Source organism: Melopsittacus undulatus, chromosome 9, assembly GCF_012275295.1.
Source record: "Melopsittacus undulatus isolate bMelUnd1 chromosome 9, bMelUnd1.mat.Z, whole genome shotgun sequence".
NCBI classification, from domain to species: domain Eukaryota; kingdom Metazoa; phylum Chordata; class Aves; order Psittaciformes; family Psittaculidae; genus Melopsittacus; species Melopsittacus undulatus.
The window spans coordinates 16,897,852-16,925,004 of NC_047535.1; the positions used below are offsets into that span (position 1 = coordinate 16,897,852).

Below are 27,153 nucleotides of genomic sequence, written 5' to 3' on the forward strand. Positions count from 1 at the left end.
CTCATTTTTAACAGCCTTCTTGAATTTTGAACAGTGCAATTTTTGAGACAGTGCTTGGTGAAGCTTTTAATCCCTGAGGTTAAGCAGCCTTTCTGCTTCCATTTGACACTTCCCTGTCCATGCAGCCATGGACTGTGTTAATCTTTCAGATATGAAATCTCTCTGAGAGTGAACAACTGATAAACCATCTTAAATGCCATGTGCCTGAGTCGGTTACTCCATGCCCATGGGGTCACCCACCACCACACATGCACACTCACTGTCATGTAATTATACCAGGTATTTGTTCTTAAAGAATAACTGTAAATTAGCAGTCTTGAAGCACAAACCTGAAGTGAGTTGTAAATGTTTCTTCCTGAAGACATTGCAATCTCCTGTTTGCATTTTCCTCCAGTCTTCTGACCATCTGAAACGGATTCATGTTTCTGTGTTACCTTTTTGGCTGTATTTAAACCATCTGTTGTAGGGCAGCTCCACGTAATTCCACCAGGAGGTTTTTGACACTGTTCCTGAATTCTATTAAAAAACTGGTGTCTGACATGATTTCTAGAATTGGAAAGACACATTGAAAAATAGCTGGTTTGATGATTCCTTATATATTGTTGCATTTTGAGAGTAGTTGGGTTTCTAATTAATTTCATTTATGTTAATATCAATTCTGAATGATCTTCAAAAAACCATCAGATGCAAACTTCCATTGTAATATTTCTATAAAGTATCTTTAGCTGAAATAAATCTTTATATGTCAAGTTATTTTTTTGAAAACTATATAAGAATGGATTCCTTTGACCTTCGTTTACACTAGCAAAGGTCTCATGTCTTTAAGGGGAGGTGATGATTGCTGTTCAGAGTAATTTTTAAGTGGAAAAAGTATTTCTTGGCTAACTCTAGGGTTGGGTTTTTTGCTTGCTCACACCTCAGTAATAGCATTCCATATGTGTTCAGATTGTGTACAATGAATAACATCATTCCAAACAATGGTACAGATTACCCCATCGCAAGTTAAAGAACCAGGTAAATCTTTCAAAGACTTCATTGAATTCAGAACAAAGATGTGAAAAGGCAATAGGATTTACATGCAACTGTTACAGAATTAAAGCATGGTTTGTCTGCATTGCAAGGTCTATGGTAGAGATATCAGTTCAGGAGTGAGGTCATTCCAGAAAAGCAGGTAGCTCTGTAAGAGGCAAGAAAAAAAATGTGTTGTTCAGTGATTGCCCAAAAGCGCTAAGAATTAATTAAATTAATTGTACTTATAGGTGTCATTCGTCATGTGGGAGATGCCTTGAAAGATCATTCTTCCAAATCCAGAGGACGAATATGTGCCATAGGAATTGCACCGTGGGGTATTGTAGAAAATAAGGAAGATCTGATAGGAAAAGACGTAAGTCTTTAAGGAAACTCCCATTTAATTAGCAATCTCAGCTGTGTAACAGCTGTTTATCTTTTCAGAGTATTAATATTTTCACTGTTTCTAAAACATGTCTAAGAACTGAAATAGAACAATTCTTGAAGAAAAGCTGTTGTCAGGTTGTCATATATGGTTTCAAAGTAAATATGGAGCTAGTGAGGTTTCCATTGCTTTCAATAGTAGAGAACTGTCTGTGGTGACAGAGGTTTAGGTCCTAACTTCAGTATGGCATGCTGAGACTTCTGTAAATCATGTAAGGGCCTTTATGCACACAAGACTGGCATTTATTTTAGTTAGGTGCTCTGCAGTTGCATATTACTTACTACGAACTCCAGATGAGACTGTATTTTCTAATTCAGTAAGAGGATCATGTAACACAGTGTATGATCAAGGAGAGTACATTAATGAGCTTAGGGGAACACTCAGGAGAGTGCAGCAATGTGACTGTCATCCTCCAAAAAAAACCACTGCAATGAAGAGTTCAAGTGTTGACTGTAAAAGCAAGCTCCATGTTTAATTCTCCTCTATTTGTGGTTATAAAGATCTGGTTGGTTTGTTACCTCATAAGGCATGTGCTTCTGTTGGGCTGTGTGTGGGATTATCACACTTAGTTCATAGTTCTAACCTGGGTGTATCTGTCCTTTTGACACACAGGTAACACGGGTTTACCAAACAATGTCAAACCCTCTCAGTAAGCTCTCTGTGCTCAACAGTTCCCATACCCACTTCATTCTGGCAGACAATGGAACACTAGGTAAATATGGAGCTGAAGTAAAGTTACGACGTCAGTTGGAAAAACACATTTCCCTCCAGAAAATTAACACACGTAAGTACAGCTGTAAACATGATGTCTTAGGAAGGGAGGGAACAAGGGCATGAAGTAGTATTTAAAGGTATTGAAATTAAATGCTTCTTCCAGCACTTTAGAGCACAAATTTGATCAGGACTGTGTGGCTAAACTTGAACATATGCTGTCTAATAAGTGATGAAAGAGCCCACATCTAACACGGAAAACCCAGAGAAGTAAGCGTTGCATGAAGGGAGGAAGAAAAGTTGACAGAAAATAGCAAGGAGAAGCTTCAAAGCAGTACGAGTTTAAGGAAATGGAAATCCAAGAATTTTGTGCAGTTCTAGCTAGAATTCATAAGCACCAGTAAACAGAATGGGGTAATTTTGTACAGTTCTTGTTTACAGGAATCCTGTGCAGCTCAGTGTTTCACGATTCCACAAGTTAATACAAACAGTTTATTTTCTCTTTGATACAAATTTGTTTCAAATGAAACATCACACTCAGAATTCTGTGATCTTTCAGATAAACTCATCTGGGATTTATTATTTAATGAAATCATTAACACGACAATTTCACATCAGTGCTTTCATATTTTGAGTTCTGTGCAGTTGCTACAGCCTCTCTAAAACAACTTCCTAGAATTCTTTTTGTCATGTAGAAAAAAAATAATTCAAAAGGCATTCTTTCATTAACATCTTTGTAGAAAAGAATGATTTTTTTTGAAGATGAAATAAATACACGTTTTTAAGAGCTGCAGCTTGAAAAAACTCACCTAACAACCTGATTAAAAATGGTCCAATAAAAATTATATAGTCTTTGAATCCACACTTCAGTTAAGAATTGTTGGAGAAAAGACATCAGTTCTACCAGTTGTCTTTCTGACTTCTTTCTGACTTCTAACGCAGCCTGCGTAGGCCCGTATATGTAAGAAAAACCATTCAGAATGACAGTTGCATTGAACTCTACAGAAGTTTCTAATAGGGTGTGAGTGTTCTTATAGGTAGAGCAGAAAAATGAAGTAGAGTACCAATTAAATCCAGAAGGCTTTATCATCAGCCACAAGACATCTCACCATTCTGGTCAGTATTTAAGTACTGCTTTTTGCCTATAGTAAGCTTAAGAAACTGAATTTGCCAAAGTGATGCCCCTTGCCTTTAGTGTGGAGACAGTGCTGTGCACTGTTGCCCACAAATATTAGAAAGAGATAACCTTAGCTATGATTTTTTTTTTTTTTATCTTGGTCTTCTGTGGAAGTGCTGGAAGAGCTCTAGCATTGTAAAAGGGAGCACTGGCTTGGAAGATAAGGAAATCAGGGCCCAGAGACAAGATGTTCTCTATAATTTCTTTTAATACTTCTGGAGCTGGGGATATTGGTTCTGATTTAAGTAGTGTTTGGTGATTTTTGTCATGAGAAGGGCAAAGTTTGGAATACACGTGGCAGTTAAGCTATATGAAGGGCTGCAGTACACCTACTAGTAACAACATACAGGGAGTTGTTTTGTTTCTTTTTAATCACTTCAAGCACTGGCACCTCTTCCGGAAATCTCAGCAGGAATAACTAAGGATTTCATGAACACACAGGCCAGCCCATGCTCTGTGACTCATCCTTATCAGAGCTGGGATGTACTGACAGGAGGATATCAGGAGGCTTCTGCTGTTACTGTGCATATGATGTTCCTGTTCTTCAAAGAGGAATGAAGGTTGAAAATACAAACTCTTTCATGTTTTCAGCCATACAAAATGTGCATGTTCTGTATAAAGCACTGCTCATTTTACAGGTTAAGAACTGAATTAAAATGCTTATACTAGAGGGATTAGTCAGCCTTCAGGTAATGTTATGTCCTTCATTTGCCCAAGTATCTTGTGACCAAGGCTACTGAGACCATGTGACCTGTGGGCTTCCCTTTGTCATCCTATGCCTGGAGATCACAGTGAGGCAGGGACAGCAAAGGGATGCTCAGCTGTCGTCTCTTTCATCGGCCAGCCATTGCAGCCTCATGGCAAAGACACTGATTTAATATGTTTTATCTTGGGAGAAAGCATAGCTATGTGTCAACTTAATGAAGACTTCCTGTAGGTAACCAATGAGGAGTTAAAGCATCAAAGACAGAGTAGCTGGGAGCCATCCAAGTAACAGTAAAGCTAATGAAGTAATAGGAGAATCATGTTAGCTGTTATATCTGTCAAAAGAGATTTCAAACAGTTCACCAATGTTCAGTGAATAAATTATCAGTACGTAGCTAAGGGAAGAGCGAGGACAGAGAGACGTCTTTTTTCTTTTGGGGCTATGAAATGGCATATGAATGTTTTTCCTGGTGTTGGCTGTGAACTGGCATAATTTTGCCAGACAGCTCTGGTTTGAAGTGATGCTGTTACAAAGTAATCCTGTCCCCTTATAATATCTCAACCTCTTAAACTCAGTTTCAGTGACACTTCTTTCTTTGTTTCTGTTCTTGTTTTTGCAGGGCTGGGACAAGGTGTTCCAGTAGTTGGGCTCATAGTGGAAGGGGGCCCCAATGTGATCTCCATTGTATTAGAGTGCCTACGAGAAGAACCCCCTCTCCCTGTCGTGATATGTGATGGCAGTGGACGAGCATCTGATATTCTGTCATTTGCACACAAGTATTCAGAAGAAGGAGGGTAAGAATTAGAGATCTTCACCAAAGCTGTGTCTTGCTGAGGAGCACAGTGTAGGACTAGATGCCTTGCTTTCATCAAAGCTTCATTAGAAAACCAGCTCAAAAATGCTGCTAGCAGAGGCACCCTGCTGTCAGTCAACTTTTGTTGCCTGTTGATCTTAGTCCTGACAGTAATGGGTAGAAATTGTTACCACTTGGAATGTATTTGATAGTCCATTGAAATAAGCATGGTCTCACTGAAATAAGCATGGTCTCTCTCACTGTCACACAAGCTTCATCACCTTTTGCTGCACTGTATTTGGTGCTGGGTTGAGCATGTTAGAAGCAAGGAACAAATGGTTGCTGAGAATTACTCTTTTTCTCAGGCCAGGGCTGAGGTTAATTAGTGCATGCATTTGCAAAGTTTGTGCTGCCTGATTCTAGTGTGTTGTGTGAATGAGCTACATTCTCCAAGAGTGCCAGACCAGCTGGAAAAATGTTGGGCTACTTCCCATTCTCTTGCTATTTATTGCTCTCTGTGATGGTTCTTCAGGGCGGTGCTGCCTGATGTCATGAACAGAGTGGAGGATGTTTTCTGAAGCATTCTACTCCACAGCCCTCCTGTCCATTGCCCAAATTAATCTGTGAAAGTCACTTCTAATCCAGAGTTTCCTGGAGCCTGTATGATTGGTTGTCTGCCCCTTTGGTTGATAAAAGTATGGTTAGTTTAAAGAAGATACAAAGTCTATACTAGCCGCATTAAGCTCATCTGCTCTGTAGAGTAGATCTGGCCTGACAATACTCTTAAGTGGAGTGCATCTTTAATTTAAAGTGCTGCTTCTTCCAGACAAGTAATTGTTAATATCAGTATTTGCAAAACTCAGGCAAAAACCAAGTATATTATCTTGATTAGGGTATGGCACACCGTCTTGCACTGAAGAAATAGCCTACTTACTTGTCTGAAGCTGGAGCTTAGCTTGGATTAAATATTAAGCAGACAACCACCATTGTCAAACAGTGTGGATGTTATTTGCTGAATATATATTGGGAGGGAAGTCTGATGCTGGATTATTTTGATGTTTACACACAGTACAAATGTAATCTGTCTGGCAGTATTTATTATTCAGCAGTTTGGTTTCCCTTTCTGCTGACCAAGCTCCTTAGCTTAGCTCAAATTTTCCTACTTTTTTTTTATTTCTCATTCCTCCTTTCCCAGTATATCTGATGCAGTGCTGCCCACTCCTTTGAATGCCTGCTGGTCGTGTTTGCCATCACCTGAAAATACATGTGTTTTATTAGGAAATGGATGAAAATTGAAGGGCTCTGTTTCAGTTTGCTTTGAGACATCAAACATTGCTGACCTTTCTATAAATGTTTTTGATCTAATTTCTTTAATTACTTGGATATTATGAGATTTCAGATACACTAGCAATTTAAATCCTCTGTTTAAGAAGGTAGCCAAGACAACCAAGGTGACATACCAGTAATGTGAAATACTTTGGGGGGTTTTAGCTATATGCAAAGGGCCTGGCAACATTTAGAGGTGTAGGTAGGGGTCCTGTAAGGTGTACTGCTGAAACCCTGAAGACTGAACAAGAAGTATATCTATAATACATAACAGGAATAAGAGCTACTTTCATTTATTCCAGGGTGAAAGGATAGTTCAAGTTCCCTGCCAGGTTTTTACTCAGTGTTGAAGTACTGAGATGCACAAGAGCCAGTCTGGGTATGAATTTCCTGGTTGCTGTTAACTCTTCATTCTTACCTGTACTGAATGCAGAAATGCGGTGTATTTTCATTTATTTATTTTCAAAACAAAGTCATTGCACTGATGGGTGAAAATTTGTTTCTCAAACATCAAGCTGCTTGAATAGATACTAATCCTGGCAATGTCTTTATTTATGTCTCATTTTTCATTTAGGATAATAAATGAATCCCTTAGGGACCAGCTTCTAGTTACCATCCAGAAAACCTTTAACTACAACAGGAATCAAGCTCATCAGCTGTTCATCATTCTTATGGAATGCATGAAAAAAAAGGAACTTGTAAGTCTCCTTAAAATAGTTCACAAAGATAATTCCTGTGTGCAAACTTCACGGAGTACTTGTAAGTGCTGTTCTCCCAGGGTTACAGTTGAACTTTTCTTTCCATATAGCTCCATAAATGTACACCATCATTCATTCATAAGGATATGCCAAGAAAGGAAAAACTCTAAGGATTCTTCTTTTGTGTGAATTGATAGGAGTCTTTTTTCATGGACTTCAGCAAGGCAGACTAAGACTCTGAGACAAATGTACTAAAACCAGGACCAACTGCAGAAAGTAGAGGAAAGGGTTCCTTCGTGTAGTGAGCATTCAGAGGGCATCAGCACAGTTTTGGTCTTCTGATGCAGTTACACTTTAGCAACCTTTAATTCCATTAAAATAGGCAGTTCAGGTTTTTCAGAAAAAATGAAAACATTAAGCTTTCGCAAAGATCCCAGCTATGCTTCATCCTGGACTATTGGAGGCCTGCTCTATGTACTGTACCATTCACTCAAGTTCCGGCCTGTCTGCCATATCCCAGCTGCAGAGAAAAGTGTGTTCAGGAAAGGAAAATCTTTAACATTTCCATATGTTGTCTGTGAACAGTATCTTGAATTGTGTTCACTGTGCCTATGCTTTTGCAGGCAAAATGAATCTTTAAGTGTTTTCCTCTGAATGATTGTCTTAGTGAATTTTTGTAAGTCTGACCTCTCCCTGGAGTCCTGGTGTAAATTCAATTTCATTCTTTCATACAAATCCTAAGCAGCTGTTTCCATAGCAGATGAACAGTCAGGTGGAAATTTTGTGGAGCTTGTGGGGTTTTTTGCTTTGTTTTAATTACAGCTGGAACTGGCATGGCTGATATTTTTATCTTTTTTATGGAGTTGCATATTTCTATTAGATAGAAACAAGAGAACTACCAAAGCCTAATGTTCAGACTGTGTGTAGGGAATCAAATAACCAACCTGCTACTGAATTACAGTGTGAATTGTATCAGTAATGAAGTGACATCTGGAGTAATAGAAGCTGTAAAGTAACTGTTTGAATGACAGATGAAACTTGCGTCATGAGGCTGGTAGAAGAGGGAGGGTTTTTTTGAGTTCACAGGAAAATGGTGTTTCAAGCTCCCTTAAAACTAAATGTGTTTTCCTTCCAGAGAGCCCACACTTCCTGTCTTCGGTCTGCCTGGAGACAAACTCTGAACTCCGGTCTTCCCAAGTTTAATACTCTTTCCAACAGATGATGCAAAACTTTGATTTCTAGAAGTAGTTGCTTGTTTGTTCAATGACAGATAATAAATCCCACTCTAGTACCCAGAGAAGTATGCACTACCATGCACAGGCATGCTTCTGGTTCCATCTTTTTGTGGTGTGTGATTTCATACTGACTCGATGTTTATTAGTGAGTGAAGGGTTAACCCAAGAATGATCCCTTGATCCCCACTTAGAGCGATAGAATGCACTATTGAACTCAGCGCATTGGTACTAAGCATAATACAAGGAAATTTCCTCAAATCTGTGCATCAGTCTTTGTGCTAGTCCTCTTTTTTTTATATAAGCTGCTCCAAGCAATCAAAGTGCCAATCAAGGGCATAGTTTTTACATTTCTCTTGAGTAATTAAACACTGGAAATAAGGCCATAATTTTTATCAGATTAGAACTATCCCTGATGTTCTAGTCAAGGAACAGAGGGGTGTACAAAAGCCCTCCAGAAATTTGTTCATCATATCCCCTGAATGAACTCTGAGATGTCCTGTTCTACTTTTCAACACACTTTAAGTCTCACATCAGAAGAAGGATGGCTAACAAAGAATTCAGAACATAAGGAAGGTTACGTTATGAAGTTTAATGATACTTGCTATTTTTTCTTTCTCTTGATCTGGAAAAATGGACACAAAAATAGGTTTTGAAAATTTTCAAACAGTAAGTAAAATTATTTCTCAAAGTTTAATGCCAACTCTACTGTTATATATTTGCTGCCATAGACATGCCCATAGAGCCCAGTCTCTCTCAGGTAAAGCTGGTACAAAATGTTCAGTAAGGTTAGCAGATTTTGGCTGAGTCAAGAAACACATGAAAACACATCAGTGTCTCTTAGAATTAATCTATAGAGGCATCCTCAACATCTTTCAGGAGGATGTCCTGTGACAATTGAGATGACATAGGATTGGGATGGCAATCTGTGTCAAGCAATCACCAGGTTGTCTGCAGACTTTCTACCACTTTCATATTCTCCACATTCCAAAAAGCTGGCCTTTTCCCAGAGATTATGATGGGCATTAGCTCATGCCTCTACTTTTCTTTAAAGTGTTGCTCTCAGCTGCCAAGGAAGTACTTACTTATGTATCTATACAAGTCAAGATAACAACTAAATTCAATTTCATCACATAGTTTTCTGCTTCCTATGCAGGCCTGATTTACTCAGCAAAATTCAGACGGTGCATCTCAAACAGGCTTATGGTTTGCATTTGTTGATAATGTTGTCTGCTTTCTTGGTAATTATAGTTTTTCCTTTAGTTCTTGTCTCTTCTAATGTCATGAATCTTGTGTTCATGCAAAGTTAATTCTAACTGTTCAGAAAATTGCTATTCCCAGTACTTAATGCTAGCATCTGCTTTGAAGAGGTGCTTTTGGAAAATAAAGAATTAGTTATTTTTTCTGTCTGCCTTCAGTATTGACTGAATTAACATAGAATATGAGGTTATTCTGCTTTAAAATTATTAGTCTTTTAACATGTAGTCCATGGCTAAGCTTTATACAAGCTAGTATTTTTAAAATCAGTGAATTGTAACAGATTCAGCAGATGTACCTAGAAAGAATAGTTGCTTTTCTTTATTAGTTGTTTCTGCTTATTTGGTTGTCAATATGTAGCATATCCTGAAACTAAACGTATATGAGTGTTACTGTCAATAAAATTAATGCTGTGATAGTGCTCTTGGATACCTAGCATTTCCATTTCCAAGCTGGCATTTCCATTACTACTGGAAAAAAATAGAACTGCCAGAGAAGAGTTTGGCATGGCAGTTTTAGCACCACCTTTCAAAGTTCACTGCTATGGTGAAGAATTCAATCAAACTTGTCATGTTTACCAATGCAGGGACACTTGACAATAAATTGATTGCAAGAATTTAATTATATGTTCCTGAGACAATGAAATTTCATTAAAAAAAAAGTGAATGGAGCTGTACTTTTTGAAAAACCTCAAGTCTTAAAAAAGCAACCTTCACCATTTTCTCTTTTTTCTACCTACATGTTTACTCTCTCTCTTTTATGTGTTGTAATTGTGTGTGTTTGGTTTTATGCTATCCTTTAGATTACTGTGTTCCGAATGGGCTCTGAAGGGCAGCAGGACATTGAGATGTCTATCTTAACTGCTCTCCTAAAAGGTGGGTTTTGCAGTCAGTTAGGAAGGATGCACAAACTGATCCTAAGAACCTCAGAGTCCTATACTCTGAGGTTCACTCTTGATGTTTAAGTCTTTGATTTGTTCACTTGAATTCTAGCTAGTAACCTGAACGTGCTTGGTTTAAGGCTCAAATTAGCTTGGGACATAAAATCTGTATTAAAAGTTTTGTGTGGCTTTCCTCACTTGAAAGCCTGGGATGGGAATGCTGCAACAGCTATACCACTCATATTTCAACACACTTTATTGCACTTCTAGCCTGTATTAATAAAGTTTGAAAAACAGGTGGGAAGATTAAAAGACTATTTGGACTCTCCCAGATTTTAGATTGTGCTATAAACCTGTGGGCAAAATTTATGATTGGTTCCGTATTTATTTTGAATTTATTATGTTTGCTGAAACAACTTTTTTCTGTCCGCAGGTAGATAGTAGCTGATACAGACTCAGTATGGAATCACTGGAGTCCCCAAAGCTGAGAAATAAAGAGAGGAATTACTGTACTCCTATTCACAGCATCAGCCAGAGGAGCTGAGAGAAGTAGTCTTTTAGAACAGTCAGGTGTCTATCTTTGCATCAGGATATAAAGTCAGTGTGGAGTTTTAAGGAAAAAAGAGAACCTCATGAATCCATTTGAAATTAGGATTATGTGGTTAAATGGAATATGCTATAAAACAATTTGATGAATCCAGGCATGAAATACTGAACACCTGCATGTTTCTCTTCAGGTACCAATGCATCTGCTCCAGACCAGCTCAGCTTGGCTTTGGCCTGGAATCGTGTAGACATTGCACGCAGCCAGATCTTTGTCTTTGGACACCACTGGCCAGTAAGACAAAGTTTTCCCAGCCTTATTTTTTGTTAGACATTTAAAACAAGTGGTAGAATATTCTCAGCTTGGATTTTGTTGGCAGGAGAAACAATATTGAATTCTGGTTTATGCTGAACTGATGTAGGATACCTTAGTAATTAAGAATGACTTATTTGTTTTGAAATTACCTTATACTGCCATTGGCAAATATTGAACAATAGTTTAAAGTCTGTGAAAGAAAGAAAAGCAATTTCTTGACAAGCAGAAACATAACCTTATTTCAGAGTCCTTGTAGGGTTTGGTGTAATGGACATATTCTAGCAGTTGGCGAGGTCCCCAGCTACCTAGAAAAACATGTGGCCTGGAAATTCATGGAGCTGCTGAGAAGGAATTCTGTTGCTCGCTTTGTAAACAGCCTGTGAAAATCTCTATTCGGATTAATGGAGCAAAATCCTGCTGACCAGAAGAAACCATTGCAGAAAACAGGCCTCTGTCAGGCAGAGCTGTGCCAAATAAACTAAGAAGCAGATCTTCAGTAAACCTTCAAGTCCTGAAATTGGATTGTCTTTTCCAAATTATTGGAGTTTGATTGTGCAGCAGCTGAAGTCAATGGTGAAACACTGAAGTACTTTGGTTCATCTGTATAACTAAAATCCTTTACATATGCCTCTCTCGCATTCATATGCATGCTATAAACAACAGTGGGATTTATTTAATTTGGAAGCCCATATAATTACATTTAAACAAGTATTGCTGCATGTGCCTTTCTAGTCTTTCACTTAATGTGATGCTTCTGATAAACAAAGTTCATTAAAATGCTTATATAGAGAGGATTTCATTATCCTGAACATGATGACGTACTATTACTAGATAACATTTGTTTTGACAGAATGCTCTAATCTCCATATTATTGTGGTTGGATTCAGAGGTACCACCTAGCAGCTGAAGCCAGCTACTGCTTTGGCCTGTTTTACACTCAAACTCTGCAGCAATTTGTGGAAACAGTATCAGCCACTTGGGATTCACCATGATTTCAAATCCATAATGATTACTTTTAGACTAGCCTGTGCTGCAAGTTGGCAGTTGCAGTTTTGTCCAGGCTTGCAAATGGATTTATGGGAGCTAGGCAGAGGTTACTTTGTTAGGATAAACAAAACCATGGAAAACTTTTCCTTGCAGGAAAAAAAGTCTTGCTAAAGGCTCAGCTCTGTGATTCTCTGTGCAGAGCACAGGTAGTTGTAATCCACTTTATGTGTTCCTGGAGGTTATTTGACCTAAACATTAGCTGGAGCAAGTTAAGCCTCCAAATCATAGACAAGTAGCATCAAGTTATTTGATGTTTGTGTGCCCATCTTGGGCAGACAGGTTGGAAGGGGGAAGAACACTGCAAAGAGTAAACGCGTCTAAGGAGGTATAAACAGAAATCTTGTCTGCAGAATGTAAATGGACCATTTCCTTTGAGAAAAGAGAGAAAAAGAGACAGTGGCTCTCTTTCCTCTCCTTTTTGTCTCCACAGTATGGATGCTATTTGGCAACATTCTTGTTAAGCTCTTTCTGTCCAGTTCTTATCCTGCTTGTTCCTGTTTGACAACTATTGCTTCTATTGCTTTCACTGAGAGCAAAGGAACTGAAATGTCACAAAATTGAAGTGTCTCTGCCTGTGTTTTAGTCCTCTTGCCCTGATTTTATGTGATAAATCCTCCACAGCCTGCCTGCTTTGCTACTTGGACTTTCAGTGTTGGTAACTATCTTAGACATAACAGCCTTAAAAAGCTGTAAAGCCATGACTATGCAAAAAGGTCCTTATACGGAAAAAAGTTACCGTTTCTAGTTGACTGCATGTGGGAAGTGGTGACTGGGGAGCAAGTTCAATAGGAGTGTATTCAAAGAAAGAGTCACTTCTAATGCATTATTAAATACAGCCTATAGGTAGCCTTACAGCTCCTGATGGTACCGCTCCTGAGAAGGAAAAGAAATCTCCAGTTGCTCAGACTAAAGCAGCCAGAGGGAAAGGAAAAGGGAAGAAAAAGGGAGGAAAAGCAAAAGAAGAGCCAGAAGAAGAAACAGACCCAAGAAAGCTTGAGCTCCTGAACTGGGTGAGGTGATAGTATTTGTATTAAGACTGTTGAAGAATTCCTTAACCTTTGTTGGGTTTTTTCATCCTGGAGTACAAAGAGAGACAGAAAATACACATTTTCTTTCTAAATAATGATCATTTGCACATTCTTACAAGATCAACAGTAGATCCTGCAAAAGATACTGTTCAGTCTCTGAGCCAGAAAACCCTCTCTCATCCTATGTGCACCATATGCAGCCGTATCACAACAGTACAACTCAGTACTTGTCTGGTTCATCTTCTTCCTTGTGCTTGCCAGAAGGAAGAACACCAGTGAACATCTTTATCCTGTCTTGTACATGCTATTTCTCCAGTGAAAGCAGTTGAAACATGTCAATTTTTAAGTGCTTTGTTTTCCATTTGCAGTAGGTTAGGTCTGTCTGTTGTCTAAAGTTCATCTGTCAAGGGGACTGCTGCTCAGGAGGTTTTTCCCTCTCCTATTGAGTTCTGACCCCTTAGAATATAATAAGGGAAGACCCATTAGGTTTCCTGACCAATGTTTTTGAAAAGAAAAACTAAGTTGGTGAAGGAAGAGGAACTGCTTCTTTCCAAATGATTTGGGTATTTTGGCGTTATATGATGTCTTTTCTCTGGGAGGCAGCAGTTTGAGTAGATGATACATATGTGAGTTATCAGGGAAATTGTGTCAACATCATTTTAAACATACACTGTGCCTTTTCCTTACATTTTACCTTGTTTTTATCATGATGAGCAAGCAGATCTCTTCCACATAACTTGTCAAATATTGTATGCCTGATTTACTTAAAAATACTAAACTAAAAGCTACAGTTGTGTTGCTAAAGGTTTATTTCACTGTTCTCTTGCTCAAGACTTCATTGGAAAACTCTTAACATCTGCACTGACTTGCATATGGGTCAAATGTTGTTTTCAGTTACAGATTAATCAGCATATTTGGGAACTTGGGAATATCCTAATGAAAATGTTTGTGGTTGTTGGCCAACCAGCTCTTCTCTGCGCACGTAGTCTCACATTCTCCATTCTGCAATGCAGGTGAACTCCTTGGAGCAGGCTATGCTAGATGCACTGGTTCTGGATCGGGTGGACTTTGTTAAACTCCTTATTGAGAACGGGGTGAACATGCAGCACTTCCTCACTATTCCTCGACTGGAAGAACTTTATAATACTGTGAGCAGAAATAATAAAATGCTCTGTGATATTTTTGCTACTGTATTTCACAGGGTTGCCCTTTTTCTTTTTTTCCTTCTGACATACACTTTCTTTTTTTCCCCAAAAAGCTCGGAGTCCTGACAATACACAGTTGTTGGATAGTAGTAATGGGAGATGTTGCTAGTACATACAGTGCTCTATTGTATCCCTACATATACATCAGCTTTCAGAAGCTGTTGTAATTTTCTGTGTAAATATAGTGATGTATTTAAAATGCACCTTTGGAACACCTAAAGAACTAATGTAGATAGTTAAACTTTAATACCAGCCTGTAGTGGCCATGTACTTTTAATCTCAATTACTTTTCCTGTATGTATATGTAATATGTATATGTAATATTATTTAATATTATGTAATATTATGCAATAATATTACATATATAATAATAATACATAAATAATAAAAAAACATGTAGTATTACTGAATAAGCCTGTAAATTTAGAAAGTATTTACATGACAACTTTTGTTTTTAGCATGTTGCAGAACTCAGCATCATTTTTCCTTGTAGCCTGTCATGGTTTAAGCCCAGCCAGTAACTGAGAACCACACAGACACTCACTCACTCCCCCATTAGTTACATTTGTGTGTGCCAAAAATCTAAAGAATTGAAGATCTAATGGACTGTGAATGTTTTTGTTTCAGAGATTGGGTCCACCAAATACACTACATTTGCTAGTCAGAGATGTGAAAAAGGTAAGTTTGACTCCTAGCATTACATCTGCATGGTTACATTAACCATGTGAGGCAACAGCAAAAGCAAACATAGTATGTGGGAAAGCAGACATTTGAAATTAAATGGTAGCTGTTATGAAAAGATTGACAATATGATGTCAATCATAATATGATTGACATCACATTGACAAACAGTGATGTCAGTCTATATCAGGTATGGCTGTCCTGTTCTGCAAGTAATTTAAAAACAAAGGAAAGGAAAGTTTAGCTCCTAGCAGTGTAATATATCATTTGAGGTGCAGGTTGATACTGTTTCTTCTCTACAAGAAGTTCCCTATGCAGCATTGTTGTGGTTTAAGCCAAAGGAGGAGTGGAAGGAAAGGCCTGCTGGGTTAAGTGGAAGCCCCACTCATGAGCACAGAATTTGTTCCCTTTTGTTTGTGTCCTTTTGTGGTTTGTTTTTTTTTAATTACTTTTCCCCCATCAATCCTACTTTTTGCTGGGGGAAAATCTGTTCTGTTTCTGAATGCTACATGTCCTAAATTTGTTGTTCATTTGTTTCCATTGCATGTAAATCTGTTCATTATACATGAATAGGGTCATTGTAAGATTTGTTGTCATATTTGCTCTGTTCAACGGTTTGGGGCTTTTACTCAGTAAAATTCAGCTACATAAATAGCCTGTATTCCTTTTTGCAAGGAAAACTCCCATTTATTCCAGGGAGGTTTAGATGTGGGAATTGCACAGTACTGGGTTAATGTATAATTCATATTCATCTGCTTCATAGCACAATACTTCACTCAGTGTTTGTCTTTTTGAGTGTTACTAATGCTCTTCTGCATTCTGCTTTCTGTCTGTCTCCTTTCATCGCATTCATACTCATTCAGCGGCAGTCTCGGGGATTCGGTTGGGTTAACATGGAGGTGATGTGTTTGCTTAGGATATAGTTATTTCATCATAGCAACTGCTCGGTGGTGCTGTAGAGTCAGTTACTGTTGTAGGATGTAGCTTGAACAATGGAGCAGTTTTCAGCTCATGTTTCTAGCAGAGTCCAGTTTTTAAGTGTAACGATGGAAATTAGAGTCTCCCTTTTTCTTTGATTCTGGCTTGCATATTAATGTAAATCATATTCTGCATTGCAATCTTAACTCTGTAGATAATATTATGGTGAGATGTAAGTTACCATAAGAGGTAAAGGATGCCTGATATTCATCATGAAATTAATTTATGCTTTTATACTGTGTTAATGGTAATCAATACAAAGTTATTAAATTTCATCAGTATAACCCTTGCAAACAACTCAAGCGTGTATGGACGCTGACAGATTGTATGAGTAAATCAAATGTAAATTTGGCCTCAACTATAAATTCTGCCAACAGCAAAACAAAAAAACCTCTGCCCTTTCCAATTCTATTATGTGAATCAGTTGTCATACAAACATTCAGGGGCTGAAACCAGTGGCTGTAAATAATACCCATGTTCCAACTTGAGCATGACTTCAGTGTCTAGCCTTGCAATTTAATGTATGTTAATGTTTTTTTATCCTAAATCCTTATTTTTTTTCTTTTTTAATTTTTGGTAGGGAAATCTTCCACCAGATTATCATATCAGCCTCATAGATATTGGTCTTGTACTTGAATATCTCATGGGTGGAGCTTACCGCTGCAACTATACGCGAAAAAGTTTTCGAACTCTTTATAATAATTTGTTTGGACCAAAGAGGGTAAGAATGAGTTCATTCTGGATGTGGCCATTGTGCTGTTGGTAAAACCTAAGTGACACTGTTCTTTGTGAAACACTACGTGTTAATTCTAAACAGATGCTGTGAGACTGAAGTTAAAACTCTGGTAGTGAAGTGGTACAAGGAACCTGTAAAAATATGTTAAAGGATGGAAGGACCCAAAAGGTGGTAAATACATTGATCTGGAGGTGAATTTCCTTCCATTCCAGTAGTTTACAATCCAAGCATTTCTAACTGTGGTGTTTGCATAGTTACTTATTCCTACTTGAAGCTGAAGCTCTCATACCTGTAAACTGTTCTGGTCAAGCCAGGCTTATTGATCAAGTCATCTTAGCCAACAGCAGCTTAGCTTGGGTGAGGCAGTGTTCATCAGAATACAGAAGAGCTGTTACACAAAGTCATGTAAAGAACTGTTCTGCATGGAAGCCACAGCAGTCTCAGTAGGGCATTTAGTATTTTTAGTATATTTAGTACCAATTTTTAGTATATTTAGTATTTTTAGTACCAATTTTAGTATATGTAGTACCAATACTGGGAATATCAAGCATAGTCCTTGCTTTGATAAAAAGTCTGTTCTAAGCAAATAGAATAATTTTCTTCATTAGCTTATTTATTTGTTTGGTTCAGCTTTGAAGGTCAAGTGAAGCTTCCTAATTACAGAAAGTCCCACAAATGATCAGAAGGCCACTCATGTAGCTGATGTATAGTACATATATGGTGTAGTATTATCTGATGGAAAGACAAATAAACCTTTAGAGAAAATGTAAAATGTAATTGAACAGAGGGATTTTTTTTAATTGGAAATTGTGAGAGGTTTCAAGATCTGTTATATTTTTTTTACTGTTCCCTATGGGTATATTTAACCCATGTGTGCTTAGAAGCACTATTTGTATTGACCTTTCGTGTTCATGCAGTGATTTTCATTCTCAAAGCAGCATATTCTTGAATGATTCAGTTAACTCTTCCATGCAAATCAAAATCTTTGAGTGTAGGATAGAAAATATTTCCTAACCCATTGGCTTCCTGAAAATACAATTGAGAGTGAGATTAATTAATTGTACCACTATTGGTACAATTATTTAGAATAGTAAATTTAATAATAAATACTATACATTTGTAAATGTTTTTCCTTGGTATTATTTGGTCTTTGAATTTTCCTTCCTATCTAACTAACATTCTTTTTTATTTTTAATATTCAGCCAAAAGCTCTTAAACTACTAGGAATGGAGGTAAGTTGGATTTATGGTAAAATACTGGTTTTTATCAGAGCATTTTTTGGTAAAGTTCTGCTCTTGCTCTTAGCTTTTGCACTATTACTGTGGTAAAGCAAATTTGTACTAGACAAAATCTTCTATTTTGAAAACAGCCTATGAGACACTTTGGACTGTTTCTAATGGGTAGGGTCTTGAGAGGTGTATAAACCTTTGCTCAACAATCTTTAGACAATTTTTAGCACTATTATGTAATAACACATTCCATGTTGGAACACGCTGTAGATTTAACCATTCAGATGTGAAAATTTATGATATTGAAAAGAGAATGTGATCCAGCAGTGCTTACAGTCAAATCCCCTTTAACCATGAAGTAACAATGTGTGTGTAAATGAAGTTTTATCATAGATCATTTACACAAAAATACTGAGTACATTTCTCATGAAGTATGCTTTTATTAACACAGTGATAATATTAGAACAGAGTGTATGTACCTGTTGCTTGACAGGAACTAAACTCACCATAAAGCCTCTGTTTCCTCAAGCAGATGAGAAGCTTTCTTCTTTACAGAGGAAGTCCAAGTTACGTTTAAACTCTGATCAGCTTCCTGTTTTCTGATGGCTCAAGGCCAAAAGCTCAGCCCTTAAGGTGTGACCTTTTTTTTCTCAGCATTGATCACATATATGTTGCTTAATGCTTCCCCAGAAGTTGATTTTGCTATTTCTCTCATTGAGAAATGGCTTACATGGCACAAACCAAAGTATTTTCTCCACTTGTTAGTGGCTGTAGTCCATTCCCTTCTTCCAAAAGAAAGAAAAAGTTAAAAGAAAAATTGGTATTTCTTTTGCTGAAGTGGTCAGTAAATTGACATGACTTGAAGTGTTGAGGTTGTTTTGATTTCCAGTGTGACAGCCCTAAAACAGGAAGTTTAGGGCTTAACTTTAGCACTTTGTCTTTCTTACCCAGGGTATTGTTTCGATTTGATTTTTTTTTTTTTTTTTTTTTTTTAGTGCGAGGAGGACCTAATCCTTGGTCCTCCATTTGAGATGCTTCAGAGATGCTTACCACTCTTCATGTGCATGCAGTTACTGACCCCTGAATTTTCCATAAGAGACAGGTCACCACTTGCAGTTCTTAAAAATGCTGGAAGAGAGAGCTCTTCATTGTTGAGCTGAAGAGTTGTCTATGAAATGTGGGGTGTGAAGCTGAACCCTCAGTTTGCATTTAAGTTTGTATTTTGGGAAAAAATAGTGCATTACGCTGAGCTTGCTTGAACAGGAACTGATTTTGGAGAATGGCAATTGATTTTACTTGCAATACTCTTCTGAGTCTGGAATCAAGGTGTACAGTGATGATGAGCTCTGTCTGCACCTATATATGCAATGTTCTTCCTACATTATTGTAGCCCTAATTTTCCCAATCCTGGCTTTTCTCCCTTCAGGATCCTGCTTCATTGTCAGTACTTCCCTTCAGTTACTTCCATGTTGGTTCCTGTAGTAATGGCCTATCCTCCCTATCCCTTTAAGAAATGGGATACTTATACCCTCCGTTTCCACTGCATACATAAGAGGAGATTGCTATTCAAAGGTGAAGACTCCCTTTAGTATCTTGCTGTTCTTAAGGATGCTGTCTGCTTGTCTTCTCCATTTGCATGTTACTACTCTCTCCACCTGCACGTCATCTGAAAACTGCTCTGATACCTATAAGATATGCAGCACTGTTCTTCAGGAATAGATGCAGACATATCAAATCAGAAATTCCAGTGGAACCTATTCATAGTGGATTCAGGTTTGTTAAAGTTCCACTTGCACTGTAAAGGAATTCATTAAGTATTAATTTATTGCAAATGAGCTTGCAAGAACTTATTGCAAATGAAACTGCAGTTACACATGTGGAAGAGATCTATTTCCAATGCAGTATAAAATGATGCCTTCAGTACAATAGGGTTCTACTGTACTTACCCAAGATGGGTGACTTGTAATTAAGTATGCAAGACATGGTTCTCTGAATAAAATAGTAAGCTGTGTGTACTGGCCTATTGCATGCTCTGTTACACATTCTTCATAGTTTTATTGCTATTGGCATTCATTGTAGCAAACAGCAAAAACAAACTAGATACTTAACTATTAATACGTCCTTTAAATATTTGTTCTGTTCATATTGTCATTGCCAAGTAAGCTGTAAAAATTAATGGGAACATTGTTCTCCTTTTCTCCCCAGGATGATGAGCCTCCCACCAAAGGGAAGAAGAAAAAGAAGAAGAAGGAGGAAGAGATCGATATTGATGTGGATGACCCAGAAGTCAGCCGCTTCCAGTATCCCTTTCACGAGCTGATGGTGTGGGCCGTGCTGATGAAACGGCAAAAGATGGCACTTTTCCTTTGGCAGCGAGGGGAGGAAACTATGGCCAAGGCACTGGTGGCCTGCAAACTCTACAAGTCTATGGCCCATGAGTCTTCTGAAAGTGAGCTGGTGGATGACATTTCTCAGGATCTGGACAACAACTCTAAGTTAGTAGATGCAGAGCAGACTTTACATCTACTTGATATAGGGGGTTGTCTGATCTGCTGAGAAGCTTTACTTCTAGTAAAGTACAGTTGATTTCTAGAATGTATGTTTGCAGAATGCCATTTGGAGTGGATTTATCAAGAGTAAATGAGCTAAAATATCTCAGAATCTGAAGACAACATGAGCAATGAGAAAACTTGGATTTTTTTCTGACAGAACACATTCTTCAGTTTCTCTCTCTGTAAAACTAGCTAGTTTTACTTCACAAAGTTATTTTCAGGGTTTACTCACATAAAGTAAGGGGTATCTGATGATAAGTATAAACTGGCCTTAAGATCTTATTGGTCTAAGCTAATTCTTTCTGGTCACTAAAAACCTGTTGGGAACTTTTGTAGGCTGTTCCAAGTCAAGCTGGAGACTCAGCTGTGCTTGTCCTTGTACATGTGTGTGGGAAAAACATGATCCCCTGTGAGCAGAATGAAAACCCCAAATGCAAGCAGACACTGATTTCTAAATCAAAATTCACTGGACTTACCTTTCATTTTCCAGAGATTTTGGCCAGCTGGCTGTTGAACTCTTGGATCAGTCCTATAAACATGATGAACAGATTGCCATGAAACTTCTGACCTACGAGCTGAAAAACTGGAGTAATTCTACTTGCCTGAAATTGGCTGTGGCAGCTAAACACAGGGACTTCATTGCTCACACATGCAGCCAGATGCTCCTAACAGATATGTGGATGGGTCGACTACGCATGCGGAAAAACCCAGGCCTTAAGGTATTTCTGTTCTGCAGTTGTTTTCAAAGATACAGTTTGTTGCATGTAATACTCCATTAAACATAGTGTATGCGTAGAACAAATTGGCTTACCAATTACAGAAGTTTAAAGAACATGCGTGTTTTAAAGCTAATTTTTTGTTTGGCTTCCAAATTCGAGATATCTAAGGAACATTACCATATGACAAAGGAAAATACAAATCTATAAAAGGCTTCCCATAGTTGGAATCTGGAAGTGAAGTTGTGGCTTTCAATGAATGATGAGATCTGTTCATTGAAAACATAAACCTTTGATTAAAAGTCAGTCGAATACAAGCAAAAAGATCTCTCTTAGGGATCCACACAATGGGAATAGAGAGAATATGAACCAGACATGGACACATGCTTCTTACATTCCTTGTAAGCAATTTTTAACTATTAAAACTAGTTTTAGTGTGTGACTAAAGTACTATAAACTCCAGCAGCAAACCCAAAGCCTTCTTCAAACCACCACTGTGTCCATTCCATGGATTTTCTCTGCATACCTTTAATCTTACAGCAGAATTTCTTAATTGCAATGTATTTGTGGAGATGGGAAGCCTTCCATGGTGCCGTCTTTCATCCAAGACCTTATTGCCAGTGCTTCATAGGTACCACTTACTAATTTTTGTAGGTTTGACAATAGCAGGATATCTTGAATACTATACAAAAGAAAACATTGTTTATGGGATTTGCCTTAAGAAAGCTATTAACGTAACCAAATATTGTCACTTGTATTGAATTCTTTCTTGTTGTACAGGTTATAATGGGGATTCTCTTCCCTCCCACCATCCTTTTCCTTGAGTTCCGGAGTTACGATGATTATTCTTACCAGACATCAAAAGAAAATGATGAAAGCAGAGAAAAGGAGGAGGAAAATGTGGTCAGTAATGGAAATTATTAAGAAGTTCTACTATCTCAGGAATGCTCAGTTTACTTACTTCTCTGATAATGCTATAGGTCACCCTGGTTAAGATCTCAATGGTCTTTGTAGGATGAAAATCTGAAGTTTTGGGAGGGTTTTGGCTGGGTTCTCAGGATGTGTCAATTACTTGTGTAGCTGCTCAGATTTTGTATTTTTACATTTTTCAAAAGAGGAGACTGTTACTCAGAGGAAGCATTGTGCATTTCACAGTTCACTGGGGCTGTAGTTGAGGAAAAATTGCTATTTTTACTACTATATTGATGAAAACTGACTACTTTGGTCTTCCAGGATGCAAATGTGGATACAGGTTCCCGAAAAGGAGATGAAGAGAATGGAAAGAAAAAACAGAAGAGCCTTCCAATTGGAACAAAGATTTATGAATTCTATAATGCACCTATTGTCAAATTTTGGTTCTACACAGTAAGTCATGATGATTAAACTGATAACATTTTTTTTTCACACCTGTGAAACTTAAGGGATTTCAGTGTAAAAATAATAACCAAGTAATAAGTAAGTAAATAGTACTGACTTTCATGGAATCAGATGAGTAAAGCATTGCCTTTATTCAGAGAAAAATGCATAGGCATTGAAACAGAATTAGTAACTGGCGCTTGTGCTGTCAGCCTGTAAAGCTGCTACACACTGAAGGAGGCTCTGTCTGGCTAATCACATGCCTAGCTCCACAGTCCAGTCACTCAGTCCAAAGTAGGCTGGATTCTCTTGCTTTCTAAAGGCTCCAGCTCCTGTTCTGTGTTGAAATATACTTTAGGTCCCAAGAATTAATGCCATAATATCAGTGCTAGCCATTTGTTCTGTTGACAGTTAGGCTCAGATGAGTGCAACCTACATGGCAGCACAGATTCTAGTCTGCTGAGAATTAACAGGTACTTATATTTAAATAACTAAAACCAATCTAAACTAAAATACTTATTTTTGAAAGGCATCTGATTTTCTCTTCAGTGCATCAGGAATTATCTGGTTCTAAAACTCTGTTTTAATGAAACAGAAAAAGTACACATGCTATTACTCAAGTTTTGTGTGCCCTGTGAAATGGATACTGGTTTCTTTTTTATTCAAAGTTAGGACTTCAGATACCTAGTATGTCAGATTATGATGTAGATTTTCAGTTTGCACATCATAATCACACAACACTATACTCATAACTCTCTGTTGCTTGCATTTATAATTTAAAAGTGAAATTCTTGCTTAATCTCAAAGAAAAGCATTCAACCCGGTTTCACAGTGTAAAGAAATTACATTTTATTAGATTAAAAAAACAGCTGGCCTGATTTAGAGTCCTTTGGAATTGGTGGTTTGCTTCTTCCAGCAAATGAGGTCATTTAGCAGGCTGGATCATGTGTCCATTCCTTCCACTGCTGGAGGCCATGGCCTTTGCCAGTGGGCATAGCAGCTATGGGGAGGGCATTGCAGCAGGCCTGCTTCCTTCAGAGAAACTGATCAAGGAAGGGTCTTCAACAGCTGAATCTTTCATTAATAGCCTCAATGTGCGTGTTCATACATGCTCATGTGAATGTCAGAATTAGGGTGGGCTTCACTTTCATGCATTATGCAGGCTAGGAGGGTTTTAAATACCTTCCGTTTGATGTTTTTTCTCTGACACAGTGATGCAACCTTTTGTGCTCTTAGTGGATTAGGCTTCAGCAAGAAACTTGCTCCTGAGACTTGGGGCTACTTAAAGTAACCAAATTATCTGCAAACATACTGTTCGTGCAGATGAGTTGAAGTAACAAGTATAGGATGAGGTGGTGTAGTGACTGGTCTTTGAAGTCTGTATGCTTCTGGCTTCACATAACGAGGGCATTCGGCCTAGAGGGTCTCTATCACATTATTAAAGGGTGAAGAAAAGCAAGTGGCCTGTGTGGCACTTTATTTTCCCCACCCCTCCAGGCACATGCTGCTCCCAGCCCTGCCTCCCTATTCTGTTTTACATCTGTTGGTGGATGATGGATAAAAAATTCACATTGATTACCTCATTCTTTAGAAAACTCAATTTTCTCCCTGGAAAACCTTTTGGTTTATTACTGCCTTGCTTCTTTTTTTTATCCTGCAATCTGTTTTGGTTTCTTAACTCTAGAGTTCCAAGAATGCTAAAGTTTTTAGTATCAAAGACTGCTGTGAGGCATGGAGACACAAGCATCATCAGTCTGAAATTCTCACCAACTGTTACACAGAACAGAGTGGTAGCTCTGTTGACTTATACTACTAGTCCAGAACTTTCTAATGGAGATTAGTGGAGCCTGATTTTGTGTGTGTGTGCCTAAGTCATCTCAAGTAATGGAATAATGCCTAACTGTGGAAGGATCCTGAGATCAATCACCTGAAGTCCATAAAGTATTTTATTCTTTTTTTGGTAGATATCATACCTTGGTTACTTGATGCTATTTAATTATATAATTTTGGTGCGGATGGAACGGTGGCCATCAATCCAGGAATGGATTGTCATCTCCTACATCGTGACATTGGCTTTAGAGAAAGTAAGAGAGGTAAAGTCTGATTATGCCAACATCTCATAATCCTTAAAATGAAGCTCACTCTTAAAGGTAATAATAGCATGGGCTTGTGCCAGAGTGTTGAGAAACCATACATGACAGAGAAGATTCTAATAGTTGCAGAGTTCCAAAATGCCCATCACTGGAGAGAGTTTCATTTATAACCCTTTTCATACAACAGAAAATTCTTCTTGGGCAAAAAAGTGAGGCAAAAATGCCCTGAGATCAGTCATTCTCTTATGTGTATTTCCAAGGAGGGCAGGGCCATAACCCATGAAGGACATCTCCATAGGTACTGTCTTTTTATTACTGATGCAGCTCTTGCTAAGAACTACAGGCAGAGAGGTGTTTTGGGTATTAGCCAGGAGTACTCTCAGGCTGACCTCATTACTTTTGTATGAGGAAGACTACATAAAAACTTGTTCTGTGTTCACATGCTGTAGCGTGGTTTTCACTTAGCTTATCCTTCTCTGGTTCACAACTTCCCCATCTCATGCTAGCTGCATTTGGAGATAAATATGGATGCCAAGTCAGTAAGACAGTTCTCCTGGTTTAAATGCTATCGATCAAAACCTAAAACAAAAAAAGCTTAATAAAGCTGAAGTAGAAACAGAGATGAAAAGGGGGTCCAAGAGGAGGGCCACAAAGATAAACAGAGAGCTGGAACAGCTCTTCTGTGAAGAAAGACTGAGAGGTTGTTCAAACTGGAAAAGAGAAGGCTCCAGGGAGAGCATACTGAAGCCTTTCAATACGGGCTTATAAGAAAGAGAGGCTTTTTACTAAGCCCTGTCAGGACAGCACCAGTTTTAAGTTGAAAGAAGAAAGGTTTTGATTGGACATAAGGAAGAAATTTTTTATTATGAGGATGGTGAGACATTGGCACAAGGTGCCCAGAGAAGCTGTGGATGCCGCACCCCTGGCAGTGTTCAAGGCCAGGTTGGACGGGGCAACCTGATCTAGTGGAAGATGTCCCTGCCTGTGGCAGGGGGTTGGAACTGGATGAGCTTTGTAGGTTCCTTCCAACACAAACTAGTCTGTGTTTCTGTGAAAAGGAAATTCTGCCTACCAGTGACTAAAAATATTGCTGCTTAAGACAAATTTTGCTGATGGTAGAGGGGGTCTCAGACACCTATTGAATGTGACAAAATTGGTCTTCTCTCATGACCATTACTTCAAAAATGTAACTTAGTGTTTTTCCTAAGGAATTTTTTTGTTGTTTATTTTTCATTTCAGATTCTGATGTCAGAGCCTGGCAAGCTGAGCCAGAAAGTGAAAGTTTGGCTCCAGGAATACTGGAATATTACCGACTTGGTGGCTATTTCAGTATTTATGATAGGAGCAATCCTTCGCCTACAGAACCAGCCTTACATGGGTTATGGAAGAGTGATTTACTGTGTAGATATCATTTTCTGGTACATTAGAGTACTGGATATCTTTGGTGTGAACAAATACCTGGGACCTTATGTCATGATGATTGGAAAAATGGTTAGTGCATAAAGTGCTGTAAATTGTGTATTTCAGAACTTCATGGGAAACTAAATTCAGTTCCGATTTTAAAAAGAGGGTTTCCATCTGAGTAGGGCTCTGAATAAAAGCTATGACAAGGTTGCCATGTGAATTTCACACACACGAGATGCTACTGATAATACTCCTGCTAATAATAGCTTGATTTGAGAGGGCATCTTTTTTCTGTCTTTTTTGGTTTGTTTGGTGGTGGGTTTTTTGAACCAGCCTTTGGAAACCTGTTCACTTTGCCTGCCTTCTCTCTCCCAAAGCTGTATAGCAGTAACAGGGGGCTGATACACTGGGATCATTCACAAAACCATCAGTTGTGGACAGGAGATGATACAGCAATGATAATAGCATCTCTTTGCAATCACAGAAGAGGACTGTACTTGAAAGTACAGCCTCACACACTTGATGCAAAACAGAGTATGGACAGCAAAGGCTTTAGCATTAAGTCTTTGTAAACATTTATCTAGCATTCCTTTAAATGAGTGTTTTAGCTGTGTTTTTACATATGCTCAATTCATGAGCAGTAAAGAGTAATACCAAGAAAATTATCCAGGGAAATATGTTTGTTCTCTTCATACTTTCTTGTTTACTTTAATGCCTGCTGGCAGACTGGTATGCTGGTGCTGCTACCTCGTGACAATACATGTATGGTCTCTCCGGGCAGATGATTGACATGCTCTACTTTGTGGTCATCATGCTTGTGGTTCTGATGAGTTTTGGAGTAGCCCGACAAGCTATCCTGCACCCAGATGAAGAGCCATCTTGGAGACTAGCTCGCAACATCTTCTATATGCCCTACTGGATGATCTATGGAGAGGTGTTCGCAGACCAGATAGACCGTAAGAGTAGAATTCATAGTAAGAGTCTGTTTCCTGTTTCTGAGGCAGATGATCAGATCCAAATTAATGGTTGGTTTTAA

The 27,153-nt window shown here is 38.2% G+C and overlaps 1 protein-coding gene across 1 annotated transcript in view; it reads left to right on the top strand.

Annotated features, from left to right (window-relative positions):
* The window catches only part of TRPM1 (transient receptor potential cation channel subfamily M member 1), a 76,148-nt gene that overhangs the window by 34,509 nt on the left and 14,486 nt on the right, over positions 1–27,153 (top strand). Inside the window, exons 5-22 of the mRNA XM_034066176.1 lie at positions 1,260–1,384; positions 2,066–2,237; positions 4,667–4,841; positions 6,741–6,864; positions 10,156–10,228; positions 10,971–11,071; positions 12,976–13,149; positions 14,181–14,315; positions 15,000–15,050; positions 16,612–16,752; positions 17,970–17,999; positions 20,202–20,491; positions 21,039–21,267; positions 22,045–22,167; positions 22,498–22,629; positions 24,585–24,713; positions 25,953–26,204; positions 26,899–27,073. Coding sequence (XP_033922067.1) covers positions 1,260–1,384; positions 2,066–2,237; positions 4,667–4,841; positions 6,741–6,864; positions 10,156–10,228; positions 10,971–11,071; positions 12,976–13,149; positions 14,181–14,315; positions 15,000–15,050; positions 16,612–16,752; positions 17,970–17,999; positions 20,202–20,491; positions 21,039–21,267; positions 22,045–22,167; positions 22,498–22,629; positions 24,585–24,713; positions 25,953–26,204; positions 26,899–27,073 — 2,631 coding nt within the window. The remainder of the gene's footprint in view (positions 1–1,259; positions 1,385–2,065; positions 2,238–4,666; positions 4,842–6,740; positions 6,865–10,155; positions 10,229–10,970; positions 11,072–12,975; positions 13,150–14,180; positions 14,316–14,999; positions 15,051–16,611; positions 16,753–17,969; positions 18,000–20,201; positions 20,492–21,038; positions 21,268–22,044; positions 22,168–22,497; positions 22,630–24,584; positions 24,714–25,952; positions 26,205–26,898; positions 27,074–27,153) is intronic.